The sequence below is a fragment of the Patiria miniata genome, unplaced genomic scaffold (genome assembly GCF_015706575.1).
Source record: "Patiria miniata isolate m_02_andy unplaced genomic scaffold, ASM1570657v1 HiC_scaffold_6, whole genome shotgun sequence".
NCBI lineage: Eukaryota > Metazoa > Echinodermata > Asteroidea > Valvatida > Asterinidae > Patiria > Patiria miniata.
The window spans coordinates 5914675-5942193 of record NW_024037073.1 but is presented as its reverse complement, the minus strand read 5'-3'; the positions used below and the strand labels follow the sequence as shown (position 1 = coordinate 5942193).

Below are 27519 nucleotides of genomic sequence, written 5' to 3'. Positions count from 1 at the left end.
AGCTTACCAAAAAGTAACTGACGAAATTATTGTTGAAAAGCTTACTTGGTTTAAAGATAGTAAGGCACTAAACTCACGGGGAAATTTTTCTTTCTAGCATGCTGTTGTTTTGAAGAAAACAAAACAAGAAGGCCATTTCCAAAGATGCGTCAAGTGATGCATTTTTGGAAATTAGTTAGTTGTTGGTTTGTAATTTGAGGAATCTGTGAATGGGTTTGCACAAGCGTTGACACGACGCACACACGCGCGTGGTTGCTTTTATTCGTCGGTTCAGTGCGTAGCTGCAATCGGCTAAAATGAGAGCATGTCCCGGATGCTGATTTCAGGCGCATTTCAAAACATGACTCGGCAACTTTTGAATTGAAATCAAGATCCTAGACTATTGTTTTCTCGAAATATACAGCATTCACTGAGCTAAAACTTCATCAAGTTAGTTGTTAAGCACCCGTCTTTAGATTTTGAGCACTTTTGTTGCTTCAAACGAAAAAAAAGAAAAGAAATGATTTACCCTACATTTAAAAAATAGCCTACTTTATAAATAATGGCAACTTCCAGCTCTGACAGCTCACTGTGTCTGAGTTGGCCATCTTTGGAAACCATAGTGAACGACTCGGTAAGACTGTTTGCCTTTGTTGCTAATGTTTGCTGGTTGTTCTTGGTATCAGTCAGTCCCTCTTGCCCAAAAGTTGCCAGCATTGGCAAATGATAGCATCGTTTGCATAAGTAGAACGCACTCTAGGATCCTCTTATTCTCAGCAAATGCCATTTGAAGTTTTACATCGGTGAAAAGGATAACTTGAGAGAAGTGATGTTCTATATAAAAGCAAATGGTTCTTTCAAAGAAAAGGCAGATGTGTTCATTTGATGTTTTGGTTAGTACACCCACTCCGACCGAAAAACAGAAACACCTCTCGTTGTTCTCAGCACCACTTCTCATTTTAGAGATAGGCAACTTTACAGGGTGTATCAGCAAGGTTCTCCCAACATATTTCCAGTAGTGTGGTTTGGAGTGGATTTTCATCTTTAAACTGTATTCTAACTGATTTGTCTTCCAAATACCAACCTTATGTTGCAAAAACACATCTTACATTATCAAAGAAACCTTGTAATGCATACACTTCAATTTGGTGAATATTTGCATTTTCCTGCCTTCACCATTTGTTGGCAGATTGATTCAACATGGATTGTGTACAATAGACCAGCTGGTTCTGAGCTGACCAATGAGCACGCAGGATTTCTGATGGCCCTCGGACTGAACAGACATCTGTCTAGTCTGTCCACTCTCAACGTTCATGACTATCTCTGCAAGGTAGGTAACCGAACCGAGAAGTGACCTAAGGAAGGTGACATTGCAGACTGTCTGGTATTTGTTTTTTTTTTAGAGTTGAGGTAGTCTTATTATTATTATTATTATTAGCAACCAAAGCATCTAAAATGGTTGGATTAAAAACATTTTGAAAGATATTTAAATTACATTTGAGTTTGAAATATTAAAACTTTTAAATAACAATGCACATTAAACATTAAAAGCTCCTATAAATTTTTTTTTTTTTTTTTTAAATCAATCCAAACCAACTTACTGGAAACATACTTTCACAGACCTACAACATGACTTACAGAGCCCCACCGGACATGACAAGTATTTAAATTTAAAAACAAAACAGTTCAGTTATAATACATATTCATAAATACCTCAGACAGTTTAGCTATTCCTATTGGTCGAGAGCCCGTCACGTGGCCGGTTTTAAACGGATGATAAAGACATGGCTAGCTGGTCTTAAACACTTTTCCAGTGTCACAATAAAATGTGGACTCCTAAAAATCCAGTGCCTCTTGCCGTTTTATTGGTTGAACGTTCACCGTCCTCACGTAGGCATGCGCAACACTACCAGCGAGTCAGAATTTTATAGTTCTAAATTCAAAACGCAACGCCCCAGGTGCGTTCTGCGCGACATCGCGTCCATGTCGCGCAGAACATGCTACGCGCGCGTCAATCTCCATAAAAGGGTTGTTTACATCTTACTCGCCAGCTGAACATTCCATTATTTTGCTAGAGGGATGTTTCAAAAAGCATGAAGTGAACTTGCTGAACAAAATCAGGATTTTTTGAACGAATTGTTTGATCTTTTTTTACCGAAAAGGTATTTATGAATGGGAATAAATGTGTGCTCGGTCGGTATTTATCACTCTGTTTAATACCACTTAGAGTCTGGGTGCTGATAATTACCCTCGCCTCCGGCTCGGGTAATTATCAGCACCCAGACTCTAAGTGGTATTAAACAGAGTGATAAAAACCTCCGGAGCACACATTTATTCCCTTATTTAAATCATTTAGACACACATGCATTCACAGGTAACTTCACACGATATAAAAACACACTTCAACCTAAAATAGTCATTAATATCAACATCAGCATCAACTTAACATTGCTAAAAAGTGACTGACAATTAGGACTGAAAATTATAGAGACACCAGGGAATGAAACTATTCTTTAGTCTGTTCGTTTTTAGAAAGGCAGGCTGAACTGTCTTTGGTTCCTTAATGCATACGATACAGGCTGGTGTTTTTCGAGCAAATGATTCAGCCTATGGTTAGGATTTGACATGTCAGCGAATAACTGCTCACACAGTGACTTCTGCGGGCATGTAGAGTTTGAATATCTACCTGCTCCATTGCCTTTGCATAAGACTTACCAGGGATAATAATTCTCAAAGCTCTTCGTTGAATGGATTCCAACAAATTGGACTGTTCCTTAGTTAAGCTGCTATGGTAAACCTGGCATGCATAATCAAGTATGGATCTAATACAAGCAAAATAGTATTTGCAGAGGTCCAGCTGGTTAAGACCTGCCCTACGAAGTTGCACTAACAAATACAGTCTCTGAGCAGCTTTTGTATACACAGCGTTAACATGAGTTTCCCATCGTAAATCATCACTGATGTTCAACCCTAACAGTTTCATTTGTTTCACACGATCAGTGTTATGATCATCAATGTTTATGCTGGGAATTAACGGCACATGTTTACGGAAACTGATAACCATTTCTTTAGTTTTATTTGGATTAATCCGCATGTCATTATGTGAGGACGAATCAATCACCTCCTGCACCGACTCCTGCATTTTGGATTCATCTGGCGATGTTACTATTTCATACAGTGTTGTATCATCAACAGTCTCGTTTGCTTCACACACCATCGTTGAATCATTTAGCCAACAAGTGAACAAAGGCTGCCTTCTGATCTAGCATGTGATGTAGGAGAGGTACATGACATTAATTTTGGACCGGCAGCATTGCATAAACCTCAAATGCAGTTAACAGTTCGAAATCCTTAAAAAGTATCAAATTAAACTTGTTTGATTTGACAGGGTCATGAGATGACAAGTGTGGGGCTTCTCCTTGGATTGGCAGCAGCAAAGTAAGTGTGTTAATAATTAGTCATTGTCTACAACTCCCTCCTCTCCCCCCCCCCCCCCAAAAAAAATTGTACCACAATAATAATAATAATAATAATAATAATAATAACTGGACGTAAAGAGCGCCAAATTGGCAAAGGATACAAGGTGCTTATCATTGGGCCAATGAAACATTCCAAATACCATCTTAGCTCCCTGGGGAGTATACAGCTGGATGCTGCCATTTCAGCGCAAAGCATGAATCATGGCTGTGATTGGACAGAGCGTCGGGGGGGGGGGGGGGGGGGGGCTTAATGGATTGATGTACTGTGTTTGCCAGGTCAATTATAGACTCTGTGCACAAACAGTACATTTTGTCACAAACAGGAAGTTTGGAGGGACCACTGGTATGTACCCTTGATCACTGCCTACTTCGCACCAAATGCACATGAATCTGTATGCGCAAGCATCCTGGCCATTGGAAATCTAATGAGGCCTAAAAAAAATTGTGTTATTACTGTAACCCGACCTACCTGGATTTTTTTAGACCAAATTGCCAACCTCAAACTTTTTATTGCCACATTTGGCAAACATTTAAAACAAAGTATATTTTGTAAAAAAAAAAGCTTCCCTGTGCAAGTGTTTTGTGTGTTATTAGTTAATGAAACAGTAAAACAGGTTAATTTAACAGAATACTGCAGTATACTGCAAAAGGAACCGATAAGTAAACAAAGGAAGTGTAAAGGACTGACAGACGCACATAAAAAAAGTTACAAAATAAAATTATTTTCCTACCTACAAACCTGGATAATTGAGGTTTTTACTGTTATCACACAATTATTGTTTACTCGCCCTGAGTGGTGATGTGTACCGTCAACTTTTCATGCATGGAGTCCACAGCTGAATTTGCCACGTTTGTCTACTCTCGTGATTGTAGGCGTGGCACCATGGACGTAGCCACTACTAAGATGCTGAGTATTCACATCAGCGCACTTCTGCCTCCGACATCCACCGAGCTAGACATACCCCACCTGGTACAGGTGGCTGCAGTCATGGGTATAGGGCTGGTGTATCAGGGCACGGCACACAGACACATCGCTGAGGTTCTCCTGGGAGAAATAGGTGAGATGGTCATCAGGTTTTTAGGGTTACCTAAGAAGGCCAGTTTTTTTAGCAAGGCCTTATTATGTTATTTTTCTGTGTACAGACAGTCAAACAATCTTGTTTATTGAATCGGTTTAGTAACTGTACTTTTGATCTGCATATATTTAAGATTGTAAACATGTAATTTGTGAACGATAGCAACCTGTGATTTTATGTCAATAAACTTGGATTCACATCTTGTTATACCTTGAAATAGAGTTGTTACAGCGCCCTGATTTGCTCAAAAATAAGACCTATTAGCATCTAGCAGAGTTGTCTGAATTCGTCTTGGAAAGCCTGAATACTGAGGCTGTTTTTAAACCATCCCGACTCCCAAACTCTGCAGTATGTACACAACTTGGCCTAAGGAAACTAAAGGTGGTAGGGCTCCTCAATTCTTAATAAATAAAAAAAACTACCACAAAAACCTGATGGATTTGGAATGTTTTTTATTGTAGGTCGACCCCCGGGACCAGAGCTGGAGAACTGCACAGACAGAGAATCTTACTCACTGGCTGCTGGTTTGTCACTTGGAATGGTCATGTTGGGGGTAAGGCTAAATGTGACACTCTCCACATCCCCTTAGCCCCACCCCAGCCCCCGCCCCCGCGCCTGCCCCCAACCTCCACCTTGCCCCCACTCCACCCAATTTCCCATCCCCAACTCCCCACCCCTCCACCCAATCCCCATCCCTCCACCCAATCCCCATCTCCCCAAACTCCCCACCCCTCCACCCAATCCTCACCCCTCCACCCAATCCCCATCCCTCCACCCAATCCCCACCCCCCAAACTCCCCACCCCTCCACCCAATCCCCATCCCTCCACCCAATCCCCACCCCCCAAACTCCCCACCCCTCCACCCAATCCTCACCCCTCCACCCAATCCCCATCCCTCCACCCAATCCCCACCCCCCAAACTCCCCACCCCTCCACCCAATCCCCTCCACCCAATCCCCATCCCTCCACCCAATCTCCACCCCCCCCCCCCCCGGCCCCAACTCCCCTCCCTTCCACCCAATCCCCATCCCTCCATCCAATCCCCACCCCCCCAAACTCTCCACCCAATCCCCATCCCCCAATCTCCCCTACCCTCCACCCAATCCCCATCCCCCCCCCAAAAAAAAATCCCCACCCCTCCACCCAATCCCCCCCCCCATTTCTCATGGTTGAAAGTCTGTGATCATACCAAACAAATTCACTGGTCTGCTGCTATGCATTTTTATATCTGTCTACAGCAATACATTTTCATTTCAGTTTACGATGCCACTTAGATTGTTTATTTTTTGGTTTGTACCAATTCTCAGCACGGAAGCAATGCTGTTGGCTTGTCAGATCTCAACATGGCCGACCAACTCTATCACTACATGGCGGGAGGTTATAAGAATCAGCCGGTAAGTCATTGCAAAGAATTACCCAGAATGCCAAGGGTTTGTGTTATAGCGACATGTGTTGCACATGGGCCAATTTCATGGCGCTGCTAAGCACAAAAATTTGCTTAGCACAAAAAGAGTCTGGCTTATAAAAGCAGGTTACCAGCCAAAACTCCGTGCGATGTATATTGCTCTTGATTAGTATTGAGCTGTTGTTTGCTATAGGTTGAAAATCACATGGAGTTTTGGCTGGTAAAGTGCTTTTATAAGCCAGAGTTTTTTTGTGCTAAGCAATTTTTTTTTGCTTAGCAGCGCCGTGAAATTGGGCCACTGTCACTGACCACAATGCTAACTGGACTGGCTACTACATGCTAATTGGCCAATGTGCCTTGAAGCCACTGATCCGCCATCTTGGATTCCCAAAACATCACGGCGGAACAAACATGTACATCGTTCTGCTGTTGAGGGTTATTCCTACTTGAAACAAAATTTCCCAAAAGTACTGTTTGTTCTTTTGATGTTGGCCAGTTCTAAGATGGGGATTATGTAAATATCAAAACCTGGTCAGGAAATACAATTGTTATTTTAGCTGCCTTTGTGCCTGCGTTATGGGTGACCCAGGATGGCGGAGGGCTGCTTCAGTAGGTGGGCGCCAGGCATTGTCAGCCAGTCAAGTTAGTTACAGAGGTTAGTGGCACAGGTAATCACCACATCAAGGGGTTAGTGTAGTATATCTGCTTATCTTCCCTATTCATTGGGTAAAACGGCAATGTCGTCTAAGGTAGAACCTTTACTGTCGCAGCTGTTTGAATTCCAAAAGTTTATTTGGACTTTGTATTTATTTAACACCTGAGGCCATTTCTCCCTGTTTGTGTGGTTCACTAGAAAAAAAATGTTCATTGGATATTTGAGCAAACTTTAAAGGGAATATACAACATTTGCAAACATCGAAAAATAAAACTACCTAGTTTTACAAAATACCTTACTAGGATGTTGGTAAATGCCAGCCTAAAGCATCCTATAAAATTATGGCACCTGGTGTGAAGTCATTTTCAAGAAAATGTTATTTTTGTAAAAATTTCCAACGGTGGTCGGCCGACCACCGTTGGAAAAACCTAACTATTTTTCAACTACTGCTCCAAATTAACCATTTTTCTGTCAGTCCAAATTTTGTTTGCTATTGGTTACATGTTCATGAACGGGTGCAGGCCGGCTAGACTGGTTCCATTACCTTACAAGTTTCTGGCATCTGTAAATTGATCCATTTTATATTTAGTGGAGTCAGGGAACCAGACTACTTGAACGTTTTTGTTTTTCTTGTTTTTTTCCAGCATTCAAACATGTCAGTCTTACAATATTTGATCTATTATACTAACCCCTCAAATAGTTCATTTCTGAAAATTACAGCAAAAGCCAATCATGTACATTCCCTTTAATACAAGCTACTGCATGAAATGCAGTCGAAGTTCATCACTTGTACCTGAACTTTTAGAATGCTTAAAAAGTGACAGCAATAGTGCCCTCAAATATCAGTTAGTATGGACATTTTTTATACTTTTACAAATATCACCTTAAAAAAATGAGTTTTATAGAGGTGTCCCATCTTTTTCGTTAACGTTATGAAAACTAAACAAATCTTCATGTCACCATCATTGCAATATTCTATCACGGATCTGTCGTTCCTTTGCTGACAGAGCGGTGCAAACAAAGAGAAGTTCAAATCTCCCTGCTACCAGATCAAGGAAGGCGACCAGGTCAACATTGATGTCACGTCACCGGGGGCAACGCTGGCCCTGGGGCTCATGTTCTTCCAGACTGCTAACAGGTTAGATAACATTCAGTTTTCAAATTGGTTGTGAGTTTGAGTCCCACTCGAGTAAGCTTGCGAATTTTTTTCTAACAAGCTCTCAAACAACACATCATAAAATAGTGATTGGTTGCAGTACCTACTGCTATATCAGATTTGAACCAGCCAGCCGACCCCAGCTAGCTCGGTGGTCGAGTTGTAAAATTCCCTCACTTGTAAGCAGGAGCTCATTAGTTGAGTCCCATTCGAGTAAGCTTGTTAATTTTGTTATCGCATGCCTTTGGACAACACTGAGTATACAGTATTTTTGAAATTATGTCGGTAAGTTGCAAAATTAAAGGTTGGATGTAAATATCTATGAACTCAGTTCAGGATCTGTTGATGGCATTGTGCAACCTACATGAAAGAACACTAATATGCGGGACACGCTGCGTGTGCAGAGTTGCTGCAGACACATCTGTATATTTTGGGTAGTAAGGCCGAAAATCCATGCGTCCGTTAAGCATATTGCGCACTGCGTGATGCGTAAGCCAATTCGAAAAGCAACGCGCATACGTCCATGTATTCGTATTTACCATTGTGTTATCCATTGAAATTGTATACACTTCGTGTAGCGATTGAAACGGATGACGCATACAATACGCATAAGGTTTTTGTGTGAAACTGAAAGAAATGATGTAGTGGTTGGGTAAAAAGATGAATAAAAAATGCATGGTTGGCTTTAAAACAAAGCAGTTTATATGTGAAACTGATTGAAACAAACTAGGGCCTGTCTCGATTTTAATTTTCAAATCCTCCGTTGATAAAATATTGAAAATCCATTCCCTTTGTATTTTATTGACAAGTTAAATCTTGTCAATGTTGATTTCATAAAATGTGTACTTTGACAAAGCTAATCCAAATTTGATGAAGAGTTGGTTTTACTACTCGCAAAACTTCTGCCTGCTCTCGTTTTGAGCTTTTGCGTCGGTCAAGAATGCAGAAAAACTTGTACGCATGGATTTTCAGAATACGCATCATGTATACGCAAGTTGTAAACGCAAAACGCACATCGAAAATGTACTCGTGGATTTTTGGCCTTTTAAGGCACAACCGCCTGTACCATTACCACTGACACAATCATTTTAGACCTTTACTTGTGATTCTGGTTATTAATATGTTGCTTGGCGTTTGTTGATTAGTTGTTGGTTGCTTGTTGATATTTCCGGCAGGGCTGTGGCTCAGTGGTTAACCGCTCCAGACACCCAGATACTCCTGGACTTTGTCAAACCAGACTTTCTGCTTTTAAGAGTAAGTTACAATTCTTTCCTCTCACCGTTGTGTCTTGACAGTAGAAGTGTGCGGGATCTTAAATCCAATAAGACTCCTCCCTCTTGTAAGAAGTCAGGGGTGAGACTTTTCTGGGAGGTTTTTCCCCGGATTTGTAGAATTTAAGAATGTGGCGATGAGAAGTATTTTTGTCTTTTTGGGTCAAAGGTGTATATGAAACAATTGCAATGGGTAGATCATAGGAGTGCCTTTTTAGGCAAATACATATATGTACCTTTTTTTATACAGACCCTGTGTTGCTCTGGAGTGGAAAAAACACCCATAATACAGGTCCGAAAATATTTTGTTAGCATGCAACAAAGTACGCTCTGGATGTACCCTATTACAAGTATGTCTTGTAAGAAGGTACAATTAGTAGTAAAAAAAATATGTTAATTACATGGTATTGAAAAACTTTATGCGGAAAAGGAATAATTTTTTCTTCTTTTTATTTCTTCTTTGACTTTTCAAGACGTTAAGTAAAGGCCTTGTAATGTGGAATGAGATTGAACCCAACAGTGACTGGATTCAAAACAATGTGCCTGAGGTAAGTCCTTTCATGAGAGATGGAGAATTCTTGTTGCCCTGCTCTTTTAAACTTTAAATCAAAATGTAACAAAAGTAAGTTATTTTTTTTTGTATCAATAAAACTTCATTTTCAAAACATTTAATAGACTGTTATTTTCAGAACTAAAGTTAAAAGGGTAAACACTGATTGCAAAAATAGAATTTTGTATTATTTTGGTATTACAAGTTGTAAACATAATTTGATCAACTTCTGCAAGATGTCCCTCCCGTCATTCCATAATGTAGACAATTAAAAAACAAATAACGGATGACTTATTTTATCATGATTATTCTTCAGATTGTGAAGAAATATGCCTTCAAAAGGAACATCACTGCTCAGGAAGATATGGACATTGACATCGACTTGCAGAAAATGAGGTAATATTCTTAAAGGCAGAACGCGAAATTAAAAATGTTGTAGCGTGAGGTTTACCTCAAATACCTTGGCGTTCAGCCTCGACTTACCGCTTGTCTGATTTTGCGTTATACCCTTAAAACGACGTTTGACCTAAAAGGATCCCAAAAGTTTGAGACAACTTTTTGTTGAATCCTTCTGCCCCGGCTTGTGATTAAAATTTGCATTTGGGAGCTGTAAATTTAAAAAATTGTGTTTGCCCATTTCTTTAAATAGCATAGCACACATTGTTCTATCTTTGTTGCACAAGTTTGGACAGATCTGAGTATAGACTGCTTATAAAATTACATCGGTAGGTTACTGGGCTAAAAACCCAAAATATTTACAAATCTTTCTGCGCCAATGTACAGTTGTGATCTCCAAGGTTCATTGACTCTAACTCCCTACGGTGCGTGATAAATCATTACATTTGGAGGATACGGGACTGTTTTCGGGTTCTTGGCACATCACATGCTTGCTCTATACTATAATACTAGACATTTTCACCATGGGGCCGTAATGTAGTCTGACTATCACCTGTCGTCCAACGGAACCTCCTCTCTGTCTCTGGTCCAACGTCTGGTATATCTTAGCATGCAAATTTGTGCGACACAGCCAATTGGAGTTGGCGTGACGTCATTTCATTCTGAAATCTGGACTAAGCTGTTGGTTGCTGAATTTGGATGCCATGTTTTTGTTGTACAACAACGGGCATAGAGATCTATTAAAGAGGTTGTGGAATGCTGAAAGTCGTTTTGTTTTTTATATTTTTTATTGTATAGCAGAACCATATATATCATGATGACAAACTCCCATTCTTTTGTAATGTGCGTTTATATGTTTATCAAACTGAAATTCATCGAGTAATTTGTTGGTCGGCGAGCGCATAATTAAAATCAACAGTCGTCGGGTTCTTCGTAAAATCAGAAAAATCGTGACGTAATAAACAGGACTCGTTTATACTACGCTGCATAGGGAGTCCTGTTTATTACGTCACGATTTACTATGTTTTGTTTGCTGCCCCCAACGACGACTTTTACACAAATTGCACGTTCGGGTCGAAACAGGACCTGAAAAACAGCTCTCAAAAGTACCTTTTGTATTCATTTCATGACAGAAACAATAGTCGTTTTCATTTCATCACACCTTAGGCTACATATACCCGAAAAATGACGGAAATGTCTTCGAGCATTCCACAACCTCTTTAAAACCTAGACAGGACATTGGTTCTAAAACGCTTTGCGTATAGAATACATCAACGCTCATCGAGGGCGTTCGCATTACGCGCATTATTTAAATTATGTGATGATCATTTGAAGCAACAGGATGTTTGCGCATCGCGTAACATATCGTTACAGGCCGCGTGACGCAACCTATTTTAGCTAACATAAGTCACAACATAAAAGCATAATAGATTGCGTGTCTAAGTTTTATTAGATGACAACGGGTTACCGAAGACCCGATATAGAAGCTGCCCGCTGAATGGTCAGAATCTCAAGGTCAAGACACAGTCTTGTTTTGCATAATTAATCACCAAATCTGCTCACATATCATAGACCCTTGCTGTGCAAGGGGACATTCCATAGACTAGCCGTAATGATGCATGGCTCCAAAAATCCCACACCTCTGAAATAAACTGATAAGGATGTATTGGAATTTGGCATTGTACATTTAAATAGGTAGAAAGTAGAGAAAGTATGTTCTGTATCGATGTATTTCTTTTTCATCATTTTTTTTCAGCCAAGCAGAATGCAACATCTTAGCAGGAGCCTGCATGGCTATGGGTCTACGGTTTGCTGGCTCTGCTAACAACAGTGCCTTCCAGTGTTTGGTGAGTCGCCGATGAACGGTAGATTTTCCATGTCAGAATTTACTAATTTATACTTAACTACTCACTAGCATCGACCGCTGGTACCCCCGACGCATCAGAGAAGCCATCGAGATCATCAAGCATAACACTGTTCCCCAAGACAGCGACATCTGGCGCCCCATCCTCAAGTCCAAGTCCGATGGGTCTCCTATACCCTAGGACAACTTAGGTTCAGTTCTCGCCTATGGGTCACCTATACCCTGAGCTCCTTCCCCTTTGCCCCCTCACTGTGTACTGACACGCTCCAGTGATCATCCAGTACCCTCAGTCAACTTGCATCCTTCTCAGCTTCACCGGTTTCGAGCTTCACCAGTTTGCATCCTTCTCACGCCCCACCGCACCCATCCTTATAACATCGCATCATCGTTGGAATCCCTCATTCTCCTGACGACGGGCAGAGCATACTGTTCGAAACGTTGAGGCCCTTCGGTTCTTTTCAGAACCACACATACTCACAAAAGAGATTTATTCACATGGTGCTACCGCAAACTTATCTTGTCCTAATTTATACTTGGTGGGTCATCTTTGATCTTGTCCATCCGTCAGCACCGTGTGTCGTAGCTTCTCTTACATTCAAGTTAATGAGTCAGTTGTCTGTTAAAAATGCTCAGTAAACCTTTCATTTAGAACTTTTTTTTCCCATGGACTTTGCAAGACACATGCTTGAACACTGTAGATTTCAACTTCGTAAAAATCCATTTTGTTCATAAGGTATCAAATCTCTGTGGTACTGTAAGTGTATGTTGAACATAAGTGAATGGGAATTAACTAAATGTGGGAATCATTTTTGAATTATTGTCTAAAGTTGAGGAAAGTTTTTTAAAAAAATAAAGAAATAAATCCAGATCTTTCTACTTTTTTTTCATGCTGACAATTTTATTCAAAAGCCTTAAACTCAGGCATGCAACTTTTCCTCGGATCCGCTGATTTCCTCATTTGTTTACTTCTCATGAATGCCATTACAAATTGAAAAACACTGTACAAAGTCTCGTGTGGTTTGGAATTTCCTCGTTTTTTCTAAATTCCCAGTTGCATGCCTGTAAACAGTGGACGTTAAATATTTGCTATAAGTTTACATGTTTTTTTTCCACACCATGTAGCTCCACTACGCCCAGAGGTTCTCAAGTCTCGCCTCGCAAACAATTTCCGAATTGGTAAGTAACTTAAACTTAAAAGGTGATGAGAAATTTGAAATTTGGAAATTCCATTGTTAGAAATTCTGATTTAAAACCAAATATCAGTATCAGTGGTGTTACTATAATTGGGTTAGAAGAGTCTAATCGGTAGGAAAATGAACGAATTTATCTGGTTAGGGGCGGATCTAGAAACTTTTGCAGGGGGAGGGTCAGGCCCGTCAGATTTTTTATGACTGATTGTTCCAGACAGGTGGATAAATAGGTAATTATTATTACTATGATTGTTACAATTTTGTGTGTGTGTGTGCGTTTTTATGGTGTAAATCGAGGACATACACGTGCAACATCATCGATGAATTGAGGACAGGAACCAAATCAAGGACTCCTCGGTTAGAAAACGTGTACAAAACCAATGAGAGCTGTTGCTAAAACGTTTGAGTATAAACAAAGGAAAAGGGAAGAGGAACAATACAAAATCCTTTTTTTACACAATAAACAAACGTGTATGGGCGTGTTAATCTATTCAAACCGTGGACGAAAAGAGAACAATATTGAAGAGAGAACAAAAGAGAACAATATCGTCCACGATTCCCATCATGTCCGCGATTGGGGTTTTGTACAAAACATATGGAAGTCTTCCTAAAAAGTTAGAGTACAAACAAAAGAGGGGCAATAGGACGTCCACGATCGACGGTGTGAACACATTTCTGTGTACGTGATCATCTTTTCAAACCGTGGACGAAAAATACCAGAGAACAAAAGAGAACAATATCGTCCACGATTCCCAGCATACGTCTGCGATTGGGTTCGTGTACAAAACATATGGGAGTCTTCCTAAAAAGTTAAGTACAAACAAAAGAGGAACAATAGGACGTCCACGATGGGAGTCTTCCTAAAAAGTTAAGTACAAACAAAAGAGGGGCAATAGGACGTCCACGATCGACGGTGTGAACACATTTCTGTGTACGTGATCATCTTTTCAAACCGTGGACGAAAAATACCAGAGAACAAAAGAGAACAATATCGTCCACGATTCCCAGCATACGTCCGCGATTGGGTTCGTGTACAAAACATATGGGAGTCTTCCTAAAAAGTTAAGTACAAACAAAAGAGGAACAATAGGACGTCCACGATGGGAGTCTTCCTAAAAAGTTAAGTACAAACAAAAGAGGAACAATAGGACGTCCACGATCGACTGTGAACACACGTTTGTATGTCTGTGTGTGTGTGTGTAAGTGTCGGAGGGGGGGGGGGGGGGTTTCGACTCCCCTCCCCCTCCCCTTGATCTGTGCCTGCTGGTTCTGTATCTGTGTTTCTTAAATATTTCTATTTTTTGTTTTCAGGCCGGTAAATCAACTATCGACACATGTCAGAATGCAGTACTTCTCTCAGTTGCCTTGGTAAGACTCCTTCCTTCTGTGAGGTCTCAGAGCACCAGCCTTGCGTTTGTATTTCTGTGAAATTTAGATAAAATTTGGTCCTCAAATTGCTCTTTTTGCAATGGAATGCAGGCATAATTTTTTTAAGTGACAATGGGCTTCAGTGGACTACTGTTAGGAGTGATCATATTCGGATGGAAATTTAATTTAATTTGATGTGTGTCTCAAACACCTTGGAGGGTTGTGAGTATTTGTCCTGATTTTCGGAAGTGGGGGTATTTATCACTGGGGTCTATGGCAGTTTTTTTACTGGTCTGCAACCATGTACACGTGTTTATACACACACTCTTGTTTTACTATACTCGCGAGGACAATGCTTTGTGTTTCCCTTTGTCCCTGTAATGTAACACTCTCCCATAGACTAAGCACACAAACCTACCACAGAGGACTGTTTTCAACAAAAGACCCGACTCCCGAGGACTGAAAGGATCTTTTGTCCTCCCTTTGTGTGTTGGTCCTCGGGGGTTATATAGAACACGTACACCTTAGCACGTTAATTCACTTACCATTTTTTTTCTGCTCAGCTGTCTAACAAAATGTAAATGCTCATTAAAATTTAGCAACTTCATGAAAAAGACAGTCCGGGTCGCTTAGATTATGGGTCGCTCAAACAAATTTATTATGTATTATTTATTTTAACTGCTGTTTGTACATACAGGTCATGGCAGGAACGGGCAATTTGGAGGTTTTGCGCTTCGCACGCAAGCTGCACTTCAGCCTCAGTAACGACACCAGCTACGGTAACCACATGGCGACGCACATGGCCATCGGCTTGCTGTTCCTTGGCGGAGGGCGCTATACTCTCAGCACCGCCCCTGCGTCTATCGCCGTGCTCATCTGTAGCCTGTACCCACAATTCCCTGTCAACAGCAATGACAACAGGTGTGGCATGGGTCTTTCAACTTTGATAATGCGTGACTAACGAATTACTGTGTTTCAAAATCCTTGCCCATTTGGGTATGTATGACCTGCCGGTGAAATTCGGTTTTGAAATAAAGGTTTCGTAACAAGCCAACAAAGCTTGATTATGTCAAAATTGCTGTAATGTACCGGTTTTCTGAGTTCTTTCTTCACTAAGAATGCTGTGCCTAAAGCCAGATCTTTGCCTGCATCACTGAAGTATGTAATATGAGAGCCCTCTCGTGTCCGGGAATAAACTGACTGAATAAATTTAAACTAAAGAAAGAAGACTTTTTTACAAAAATCAAGACAATTATGCACTTGCGCAAAGATCAAGGCAATTATGCACTATCAAGTAGCATAGAATTTTGCCTCAAATTATTTTCATTTCATTTCATTTTTATTGAATCAAATCATGACTTGCACCAAATACTGAATTGAACATGATTAACAGTAACTGGAAAAAAGTAATCCCCTAAAAATACAATTATTTACATTAAAATATTAAGAAGTACCAGACAAAACTGACAAAAAAAACCGAATACACGACAAAACAAAACTGCACTAGAAAACTGCCCAGAACATACAACGAATGAACTATGGCATCGACTGTCACTATAAAGCAACAAATAAAATAGATGAATTAGACTTAATTAGGAACTATTGAGTAAGCAGATCAGGTGACGCAATATTATGACATTGATATATATTTAAAAAAACTACCAGACAAAACTGACATCAAACCACCATGTGACAATAAAAAATAAATAAAAATGCAATCCGGTGAGGCAATGCTATGATATTGAGTTATAAAAAAGTACCAGCAAAACTGACATCATACCCATCATGTGACAATAAAAAATAAAGAAATTTAATATACATGAGAAGATCAGGTAAGGCAGCAGTATGATATTGAGATTTAGATGTGATATTTGTTGTAGCTTCACATGAAGCATATGCTTGTTCATTTTAATAACAACTTTTTTTCAGCAGTTGACAGACCCTGTTCACAAATTGCCTTTTTTGGGTCAAAAGTGATAGATGTTCCCTTTTTTCCCCCCTTAGGTACCACCTGCAAGCCCTGCGTCATCTCTACGTGCTTGCCGCTGAGCCGCGCTTGATCTTACCAAGAGATGTAGATATTGGGAAACCTTGCTATGCCCCGCTAGAAATTGTATATAAAGTAAGTAAACCCCGGGATTGTGGGGTATTAGGGGGGGGGGGGGGGTTAAGCTTCATTTCAAGGGTTGTGCAACATTTCTGACTTCGATGTGTTTGCCTCTTTGATTCCATGTGTGATTCAGAATAACGCGAGGTCAAAATAAGTGAATGTCAAAAGGTCAACCTATTTTCAAATAAACTACTAAGAGAGACTGGCTAGAAGCATTTATAACAATTTGTAGACTAAAAAAAGAAATGGATTGGAGTGGGATTTCAACCCGCGACCTTCGGATTGCCGTTCCGGTACTCTACCAACTGAGCTATCCAGCCCTATGTTGGTGGATCCCAATATTGTTCGAGGGCGCTCTTCGGAAACCATAGTGGCCTATTTAAATTATTTGTAATAACAAGCCACTTTGGTGATCCCCTCATTGGCTTTTCTCAGGTTTGCAGCATTGCCAATTTTGCTAGCGTCACGGCTTGGGCGTGATTCCTGGCTTTTGGCTTGTGCCCTTCAAAAAAGATGTTAACAAATTTGGAAACTGCCAACATAGGGCTAGATAGCTCAGTTGGTAGAGCACCGGTATCAAAATCTGGAGGTGGCAGGTTCAAATCCCACTAGGGTCAATTTCTTTGTTAAAGGGAATATACAGCATTTGCAAATATCAAAAAGCAAAACTACCAAATTATTATGAAATACCTTACTGGACTGTAAGTGAACCTTACAATTCGCACAAACCAGTACGCACGTAAGGTGTTTCCATCCATGAAACTGGCCACAAAGATCCATCTATTGTTCACGCACAGAGTGCATAATTAGGTCAGTTTTGTTATCAGTGGTTACTTTTCTTTTTGTTGTTTGTTTTTAGGAGACACCTTGGTATGAAGAGCACACAGTCAGGATGCTGGCACCCTGCATCATACCAGAGCTCAAACATCTCAAGCAGGTTGGACGGAGATCTTGTTTTTACTTTCTTTGTGTTTGTTTGTATCAATATTGTTTTTTAAAATAGGATCATCATTAGGATCATCATCATAACCCAATAACGCCTGTACTACAGTGTATTACATTGTATTTAATCACTGAAGAATCAAATATGACCGTAGAGTGCTCGGGCATCTTTTGCACTTCATAGAAAATCACCCTTTTCCCATGTTTTTCGCCTTCCACTTTTATAGCAGAATTCGGCGACCAGAATTAGAAGCTGTTACTACGGTGCTACCATGCTCGCGGCGTGCATGCTGCACGCATTCTTAAAGACAAGGTGCGCTGGCATTTTGGTAACCCTTTTTGGTTGAAGGAGCCCAGAGTGCATGCGCATTACCTGAGCGCGACTTTCGTGAGCCTGGTGCCAGCGCCGAAAATGGCTGTCGTCGGATTAGTTATATACAAGCACAAATCCTATGATTTTCGGTAAATCTGTATCGTTTTCAAGAGAATGTTTTGCATTTCTTTTGTCTGTTTTTAGATCAGTGTGGTTGGTCCCCGATACCTGACTGTGACCCTTGACACCGGCAAGAATCTAACCGCCATCGAAGCAATCTTCAGAGCAGACGGTACCCTGTACGTCAAGCAACGCGCTGGTCACCTGTCGTATGCAGAGGACCCAAAAGTACGTGGGATTAGGCTCTTTTTTAAAAAAAATTTGAGTGTGCTGTAAACAAGCCATGTTGGTGATACAAACAGACATGACTCTAGGGTCATTTATGTTAGTTTACTTTACTTCAAAAATGACATTAACCCTAACCCTCCAGGGTATTTTGGCTAGAAACCCTGCCAAACGCAGCAACATGCAACACTTGTCTAAGTGACAAGCCTGCCCAGTGTAGCAAGATCCATCAGGTCAAAAGTCTCGAGGCCAAACTGCCTCAGAGTCTGTGGTCACCCACTGCAGCAGGATACAACTCGGGCATTGTTCCATGGGACTAGCTCTCAGTGTCTCAGAAGTGGCCGGTTTATGCACTGGTGTTGGTAGCATTTTCCATCAAAGTGCACCAGACTTTTCCACCTGATGCACTGTGCTGCGTCTGGCAGGGTTAGGGTTAATACCATATTTTTTTTTCTTAGATTGGAGTAAAGGAACTACACTGCTTCCATTTACGTAACTTTTTCCCTATTTTGTGCCCAGAATATGGCATCATTAGGGTGCCCTTGTTTGCTCCAAAATATGGCCCATAATTACCTTAAACATCAACAAATTCCTTTGTGAAGTAAAACAAAGAAAGTGACGGGAGCGGGGTTTGAACCTGCGACTTCCGGATTGCAGTTCCAGTGCTCCACCAACTGAGCTATCCAGCCGTATAGTGGCGGTTTCCCATTTTGTCATTGTCTTTGTTCAAGGGGCGCTAGTCAGAAGCCACAAACCTTTGTATGTCATGTAGCCAGGGATCACGCCCAAAGTCACGATGCTAGCAGCATTGAGAAAATAGGGGAACTGCCAACATAGGGCTGGATAGCTCAGTTAGTAGAGCACCCGAACAGAAATCCAGTGGGCGCAGGTTCGAACCCCGCTCCAGTAAATTTCTTTGTTCAACTTTACATTTATTATGTAATGCACATAGTCCGTTGCCCTTTGTGGTTCATTTGAAAATTTGTAAATTCCTTTGTGTAAATACTCTCTCTTTTGGGAGGGTTAGATTATGTTTTTGGGGGGTGGTTGCATTAACGATTTGTATGTAGGATTATCTTTTGAGGTTATCTGATCAAAAAGTTTCACTTTATGAGCAAGTGAGCGTTGAGAAAATAAAAAAATTGTATATATATATTTTTTATAAACATAAGCATCAAAAATTCCAGTGACAACCAACAGTAATATCGAATCCTGTAAATATAAACTCTTGAAATGTGACCTACAACCAAAACAAACACAGAAAACCTGAAACCTGACACAAACTTTTGTATCTCTTAAAGGGTTACAAAAGTCTGTTGGCCCAGACCTTTACCCACGATGCATCTTACCAGCAATCCATGGACTCGGAGGTCATAAGGTCATTCACCTCTGACCTTGCTATTCTCGGGTTCTCCCGGCATTTCTGTCAGAGAGTGGATGGCGGCGATGAGGTGAGTTTCTGGCAAGGCTTCTTTTTTTTGTTTTTAGACACTTAGCAAGTATTTACCAGGGTCTGCTTAGAAGAAAATGTTGCTTAGCACATTTTGGCTCTGAGCCAAATTCAGCTGGACAATTCTACTCATAAGTGGACAAGGTGAAAAATGAAACTTTATTATATCTTCAGAACTACAAGCGCCACAACAACAAATGCGGTATCAAATTAAAGGGGACAACAGGACCTTTGAGTGGTGTGCCAGTGGGATGGAATGTAGTGATTTTTTACACCTTTTTTCAAAAATCATTCATTTTGGGAAGTCATTTTGGTATCTTGTTTTAACATAATCAACATGAGTGTTATTGTAAGTTTTTGTTTTTAAGTCAGAGAGAAAGGTTCAAATTCTATGCCAAAAGAGTTTCTTATATTTTTTACTTGTGCCAAAAACGGGCGGACAAACTGTAATGTAACTATTAAACCATAACGTAACTAACCAACATTTTTTGGCAGTGCTTTAAATTGAGGAGAGAAAATGAGAAATTTTATATGTCAAAACAAACTTAAATTTATCTTGTACAACATTTGCATCTCAGTCTCAATCTTCAGTGTTGAGGTCAGATCCTGGCCTGCACATTAAGACAGATTCCAGCCAAGTATTTCAGAAAGGAAAGAGTGCAACTCTCTACTGTTCGATCACTGATAATTTGTAAAAACTGCACCTTTTCATTTCCAAATTTTGTTGTTTGTTTTGAATGTCAGTCATCGATGGAGAGCTTGTTAGCATCGTTGCTGTATGAGTGCGTTACCAAGGAGAAACCATGGATACTGCAGTCACTCATTGAAGTGCATCAGGTATTGGTCAACTTCTAATCAAAACGAAAAAAATACGATAGCATCTTGCACCGTGGTTATCTTTTATCCTTTTTTTTTGGTTTTCCTTCTCTATTGACGTTGCAAGTCAGTAAATCATCCTTCTTGGCAATTAGATGTCAAAAATCAACCATTTACTAAGTTGTCTTCTTCTTTACATCATAAATTAATAAAAGCTCAGATAAGATGAATTCGCTTGACTTATTTTGAGCCTCAAGTGCAGGGTTTGAAACTTTTTCACTGACATAGAATGCCCTTACAGTCAGGAAAAGTCTGACGTCTGACCGTAATTATATTTGTATGAAATATTATTCGGATTTGACTTGCAAACAGCCGAGATCGCTGACTTGAAACTGGCTCTTTTCATTCCTTAATTGTCATAGGTCATCAACAGCCTGGTAGGCAGACCGGACACCCACACACTGTGGCAGATCAAACTGCTACTAGCTTACTACAACCACGCGCACCACAGGATAGAGGTCGGCGGCTGTGGGCACACCCAAGCCAAAGGGCTGCTCTTGAGTGCCGAGATGGGCGTCAAGATGAAGTGTAGAGTTGAGAACTATCTGGACGCTTGGCTTACGGGTAAGGGAAACTCTGAGGGAGATATTAGACACATGTTGACTGCTTGGAGTGGTGTGGTGTTAGTAGCCTTTGGAGGTGATCCATGGAGCGTTCTGTTTTTTCCTGGCGAAGCCGAGGGAAAATAGAACTTTCCAAGCATCATCAAGAAAGGCTAGCTTGACCACATGACATATTAAGGCAGTCAGTGTACGCTGTATAGACTCCGTGCATGAATGTAGGGGGCGCTTTGTGACCACTTGCGAAACTCCAATGCGAGGGACATAACACTGGTTCATGTTCATAGTGCAGTCATGGTGTGAAGCACGCGCAAATATGTTTCTTCTGAATGTGCGTAAACCCATAGCTTCTCGCGTCAAGCGAGTGGTGTCCCCCCCCCCCCCCCCCCCGAGTTTGCCTTTGTATTAAAGTAAAGAAGGGATGCCTGTGTATGGAATCCATAACAGAGTTGGTCGTTTTTCAGAGATATCTGATTAACCCTCCTATGCAAACATACATTCTGTGCCAAGTTGTCCTTTCAGTCAAAATCAATCAAGTGACTTTTCTCAATAGTTAAGAGCTCCCAGCCAACATAAAGCAAGATTAACTGGCTGTGACTTTTTATGTAACTTGATACAGCTATGCTTTGACTGTAGGTGATTGATAAGCCAGCTGTGTCTACCACTCGTCTGCTTTTGTCTGTTGACTGAATTTGACTAGTCACAAGTGCTTGCTTGAAATATAATCCGACTGTTGGTGCCTAGCCTGTGTAAAAGGCATGGAAGGGGGAGTGGACTGATTTTTTGACTGTCTGTGACTGGTCAGATAGCCGGAGGGTTAATGAAACCAGAATTCTAACCAAAAGAGTGTTCTATTTGAATTTGACATTTAGTCAATGAATCCATCAGTGGAATCAAGTCTTGACTATGCCCTGTAGTCTGAGCCAAGTTGTATTTCTCTCCGGCAGACAACCAAGCCCAATTGATGGCGTATCTGTCTCAAGGCACACTCCCTGAAACCAATGAGAGCTGCAGGCAGCTGGCCAAGTTCCTGGTGTATCACGACATTCCTTCTCCATTGCAGTTATCAGGGATACCACTCCAGGGTAAGTAAGCTTGAAAAACCAGGGCCCGATTCCATGGCGCTGCTAAGCGCACAATTTCCTGCTAACAGAGCCTCCGTCTATTTCATGGAGACCGTAAGCAGTAAGCACAGCAAAAGGCACGCTAAACCCCAGAGAAAAAAAGTTACCTAGAATAGGTGATGTAACAATGGAAATCTCCATTTTTTGCGCAACCATTAGCACATCAACGCCATGAAATAGAGCTTACAAGGCTAGCACGTTTTTCTGCTAACGTTAAGGCCAAAAAAAAGAATAGTTCTGCTTCCGGTTACCCGACCGACCCTATTTTTAGGCTGCGACCCTAAAAAGTTTATCGGCAATTAAAAAAAAAAAAAAAAAAAGATTGAATAAATAAAAATAAAATTTTGTTGTCTTTTCTGTCTTCACGAAATACCTCTCAACAACCCTTTTGCATAAAAAAATGCTTGTATTTATTTGTTTTCTTACTTACATTCGCTTTTTTTCAAAAGAAACCTCCGTTATTTTTACAAATTCGCTTCGCGATATAGCTACTTCGCAATGCGATGTCACGGCGACTATAATCACGTGGCGACGACTGGTTCCCGCCGCGCCGCGCAGGGGCCAATTTCGAAGACATGATGAAAATGCGGTATCAGTCCATAGCTATGCGACCGATAGCACGCTAGCAGTGCAGGCCACTGTCAACTGGTCGGATTCGACATCGTAAAAATGCCAAGAAAACACCGATGGAGAAAGAACATTTTTGCAAGTTAATTTACAGAATTGATCTAGTTTGTCTGTGTATGTATTTTCTGTGTTCAAGAGTTCATTTTGAGATCGCACTACTCGTATTTGGAGTGATACACGCCCCGTGTTTCCCAAAATTGTTGACCTTAAAAACAGGTCTGTCGGCCCATGGTGGGCCGCTCGCCACACATGCATGCATCACACACCTCGGAGTTTTGGCCAGCTCCCCGCGTCTTGACTAGCGTTGTGCATATGGTGCGAACGACCTGAATTTTCCATTATTTTCCGAAATTATCGAACGTAAATATATTTACAATAATTAAAGGTAGTTTTTATTCACTCTTTGTTGCCATTTCGTGTATAGCTTTCGTAGTGCAATGGAAATAGTTCAGGCTAAAAACTTCGCATATAATTGAATACCCCATTAAATCTGCATTAAAAAAAATGGCCAAAAAAAAAAAAATTTCGACCGACCGACCCTATTTTTGAAAGGCATGTAATCGGAAGCAGAACTATATTTTTTTTTTTGGCCTAAGTTAGTACAAAATTCTCTGCTGTTAAGCAGCAGCCGTGAAATTGGCCCCAGCTGATGAGAACCAGTCACAGGTTATACGTGTATGAAGTGTGTGAAATTTACGGCTGGTAACCTGTTTTTGCTTAGGCAGATGTTTTCTGTGTTTGACAGCTCCATAAAACCACAAGTCCATCACAAGTCCATCACAAGTCCCTCACAAGTCCATCACAAGTCCATCACAAGTCCATCACAAGTCCCTCACAAGTCCCTCACAAGTCCCTCACAAGTTCATCACAAGTCCCTCACAAGTTCATCACAAGTCCATCACAAGTCCATCACAAGTCCATCACAAGTCCATCACAAGTCCATCACAAGTCCATCACAAGTCCATCACAAGTCCATCACAAGTCCATCACAAGTCCATCACAAGTCCATCACAAGTCCATCACAAGTCCATCACAAGTCCATCACAAGTCCCTCATAAGTCCTTCAGTCCCAAGTCAAGTCACAATCTATTCAAATGAACTGTGACAAAGGCATTCCTTTGTCATTGTTCATCATGTTACTTGTGACTGGACTTACGAAAGGACTTGTGATGGACTCGACTACAACACTGATTCAATGCTTTCCAAATTTGCAAAGCATTTTATGTACATACACAAGCTTGAATATTTTTTCTTGAATGCTCCATGGAAGAATTTTTTGTTTTTAACATTTTTTTAAAGGTGACATTGAGTGTGTTTCCAGTTTTAGGTATTGTTGCCCAGTGATGAACGAAAGGGTTAGGCTGGGCTGGAAGGGGGAGGGGGAGAGAGGAGGCTTATTTAGTCCCCCCCCCCCAAAAAAAACCCTAGGCAAGCATTGATGGTCAACTTTTCCATTTTTTTCTTCAAAATTTGCTTTGCATTGCATTAACCCTGCCAGACGCAACAAGGTGCAACAGGGGAAAAAGTCTGTGGGACCTTGTTGCATTGGCCAGTCAAGAGCAGAAGCATAAACTTCCGATTCTGAGACAATGGGAGCTAGTCCAATTTGACAGTGCCACTGTTGGATTCTCTGGTAGCCGGCAACCTTAGGCCGTGTCCGAAACAGGCTTCCAGAGCTACAGCTACGTCGATTGTCAGCGCGTCCCCACGTATTTTCAATGGGCGCAGACCTAGACCTAGCTCTAGACAGTTGATTCGGATGCAGCCTTATACTCTGAGGCTGTTTGGCCCCGGGACAGTTGACCTGTTGGATCACGCTACACAGAGCAGGCATCTAACTTCAACCTGTGTTGCAAGTTGGTTGTGTTGAACAGCATTTCCAGACAAAATTGCTATGAGAGTTAGGGTTAATTTCAACAAAAACTGCCTTGGTGCTCCCTTTTGTGAAAATGTTTCAAAAAAAGAAAATACCAAGTTCCTACATACCAAAGTTCCTACATTGGCTTAGCCTTGGCTCCAATGCAAATTTTCACTTTCATTTTTTGCTCTGCTAACAGTGTGCGACTCCCTCCCGCGTCTACATGCTGCCCTCAAGGATTTCAACCTCCCCGTGTCGGCGTTGATGAAGCTCGTTACGATCCTCCAGACAGCCAGGTGACACACACACTGACCCATAGCAGCTAGTCACTGTCTATTCTCACTCACTGCCATTGATGTCTGTGTACATTGAACACATGAAAATGGTGCCAGAAATAGAAAAACCAGGAGCTGATTTCACGAAAAAGATGGTACATTGTAGCTTCCGCCATATGAAACACTTGCGCAACAAATTTGTTGCGCAACTGGGCAACAATCTGAAGATCTATTTCACAGAACTTGGTGTAGCTGCGCAACATTTTAAATAATCTAAACGTCTTGGACGAGGATAATAACAGCATTTACAACAGCTGTTTGTGCATGAATTTGTTTGTTCACGAAACAGTCTTTGAATCACCTCAGCCCGACATTTTGAAAACAATTTTTGTCCAACTCTCTTCGGAATCGTGCGGCAACTCTAAAGATTCTGTCACTAGTAAAATAAAAATTCAATTACTTCAAATTAGAAGCTGTTGTGCAATAACAGGCTCTTCTAAGATCATGATTTGCTGGTAAAATAGGTCATTTTCAGTCGCTATGCCACAATTTATGCCATCTAATATGATTGCACAAGTTACGCCATAATTTATTGCGCAAGTTACGGACTTACGTGAAAGGTTGTGCAGCTTATGCAATAAATGGTGGCGCAACTGCAAGCGGAGTTTTGTGAAATTGGCTGGAGGAGTTCACATCTGATCACAGCTGATGCACTTTCAGTGCTTTAAGAGACAAGTTTTTTAAGGCATATAGGATCATTTGCATTTATCCCAAAAGCAACCTGCCATATTTTTATCAGAAAGCTTGTTTGGTTTTCTTGAAGAAATCAAGAAATGTAGGTGATTTCCCAATTGGCTGAAAAAACTCAACACCATTTGGTTGACTTATTAAAATCCAAAATGAAATGTTGGTGTGCATTTTCTCCAGTGTTTTGCACACAAAAAAGAGGACAATTTGCTACTAGTTCGTTTGGATCAACAAGGGTTAGGGAAACATGTGTGCAGCTTCACATTTTGTCGTTGTGTTACAAATCCTAGAACTATGCAACTATTGTGACTTAGAAATATACTAAAGTTGGGTTCAAAGTGGTCACCACTCCATTTAGAAGTTAAGACTGTGAACATCTAAATGTCTGAACAAGTAGAATAACCTAGCTTCCACATCATAAAATTTAACCTTCAAATAAATTTTGCGGCCAATTAAATATAGATGTGTGTACTTGTTTTCCCAAAACAACCCAGACATCCCTACGATATATATGATGGTCATGTGATTTGGAGAACAAATGACAAATACTTAGGTGGTACTTGTTTGCGACTCTACAGAGGTATATTTTTTATGGAAAGTGTAAAAAATCAAGCCTATCAGACCTTCATATTTTGTTTTGATGTATTAAACCGATATGCCTCCTCAGTTGAAAAGGAGTATGTCCGAAAACTCTGTGAATTAAAAAAAATTAAAAAGAATGGAAAATAGAAACCATGTTTTCTTTTAGCAGCAATGAAATAAAAACATTGAACACACGTTAGTGTGCTGTTCATTGTACTGGTAAACAGTTTTATGTTGTGTAGTATTGTGCTAAGGTTCCATTTGTACATTTAAAAAACTGAGTGGAGTAATAACACATCATCAAACAGCAAGTACAGATGGAAAGAGTTTTATTGTGTCGCCTAAAAGCATTTTGGGGGACACTTACCAGTCCCAAATTCTTTATGCCGGCATCTCCGAAGTCCGTATGTTTGTTTAACTTTTTCATATTACTCTCATTTCCCAATGATTTGCCTGAATTCCTTAAAACTTTGACACAATTAAGGGTCATTGAGTGGAAAAGGTATTGGGGAAGTATTTCAGGTCCGAGGTCACAGGTCAACCGAGGTCAATAATGATGTTTTTCACAGAAGTCTAGGTTAAGTTTTTGGGGAAGTGTTTTAACTGTCCACATGCATTGATGGATTTTGATGTAACTTACATTCATTGACTCTTGGCTGGGACGACACAATTCTTCCTCAGAATGTCGAGATCAAAGGTCATGTAGGGGTCATTACAGATCCTTGTTCAAATATGCTTCAAATCTTTCTTTGTCCACATAATTTGATGGATTTTGATGTAACTCGGATAAATTGATCCTTGGGTCCTTTATATGCCTCTTCCGAAAATGGAGGTTACAGATAAACGCACACTCCATACAGCCTGAAACACACACTTTGCATGGTGAAACTTTGCATGGTGGTAGTGTATACTAGTCAGGTTTGTGCTATCACCATATGGAATAATCTCTTTTGAGAAGAAGTGTGGTTCTGAAAAGAACCGATTTGTTGTGAAACTCAAAGTTCCGATCAGTATGCTCCGACCGTCTTCAGGAACGTCGAGTTTCACAACCAACTGGTTCTTTTCAGAACCACACTTCTGCTCAAAAGAGATTATTCCACATGGTGTTACCGCAAACCTCACTAGTACCAAGGGCGGATCCAGAACACAATTGGGGAGGGGGGGGGGAACAAAATTTTGGTCCCCCAAAAAGTGGGTCCCAAAAATTACGGCGAGGGGTTCGGAGTCTGCTTAAGGGCCCCGAACAATTTTTGGATTCTAGATGCTCTGTGGTGCAATCTGAGGCAATTTCTGACCACTTCAACCAAATTGTGTTGAGGA

The 27519-nt window shown here is 40.8% G+C and overlaps 1 protein-coding gene across 3 annotated transcripts in view; it reads left to right on the top strand.

Moving 5' to 3' along the window:
* The window catches only part of LOC119742627 (anaphase-promoting complex subunit 1-like), a 63581-nt gene extending 38102 nt beyond the window's left edge, over positions 1 to 25479 (top strand). For 2 of the 3 annotated variants that reach the window (XM_038218756.1, XM_038218754.1), the window contains exons 28-48: positions 1169 to 1309; positions 3368 to 3417; positions 4332 to 4516; positions 4996 to 5087; positions 5843 to 5929; positions 7603 to 7733; positions 8927 to 9005; positions 9496 to 9570; positions 9889 to 9968; positions 11725 to 11815; positions 12955 to 13008; positions 14334 to 14390; positions 15088 to 15311; positions 16395 to 16512; positions 17360 to 17437; positions 17960 to 18103; positions 19402 to 19551; positions 20295 to 20387; positions 20789 to 20990; positions 21931 to 22071; positions 24795 to 25479. In XM_038218756.1, the coding sequence (XP_038074684.1) occupies positions 1169 to 1309; positions 3368 to 3417; positions 4332 to 4516; positions 4996 to 5087; positions 5843 to 5929; positions 7603 to 7733; positions 8927 to 9005; positions 9496 to 9570; positions 9889 to 9968; positions 11725 to 11815; positions 12955 to 13008; positions 14334 to 14390; positions 15088 to 15311; positions 16395 to 16512; positions 17360 to 17437; positions 17960 to 18103; positions 19402 to 19551; positions 20295 to 20387; positions 20789 to 20990; positions 21931 to 22071; positions 24795 to 24895 (2373 nt within the window). In that variant the 3' untranslated portion in view covers positions 24896 to 25479. The remainder of the gene's footprint in view (positions 1 to 1168; positions 1310 to 3367; positions 3418 to 4331; positions 4517 to 4995; positions 5088 to 5842; positions 5930 to 7602; positions 7734 to 8926; positions 9006 to 9495; positions 9571 to 9888; positions 9969 to 11724; positions 11816 to 12954; positions 13009 to 14333; positions 14391 to 15087; positions 15312 to 16394; positions 16513 to 17359; positions 17438 to 17959; positions 18104 to 19401; positions 19552 to 20294; positions 20388 to 20788; positions 20991 to 21930; positions 22072 to 24794) is intronic. The other variant, XM_038218755.1, reaches the window with a different exon arrangement.
* Positions 25480 to 27519: the final 2040 nt, after the last annotated feature.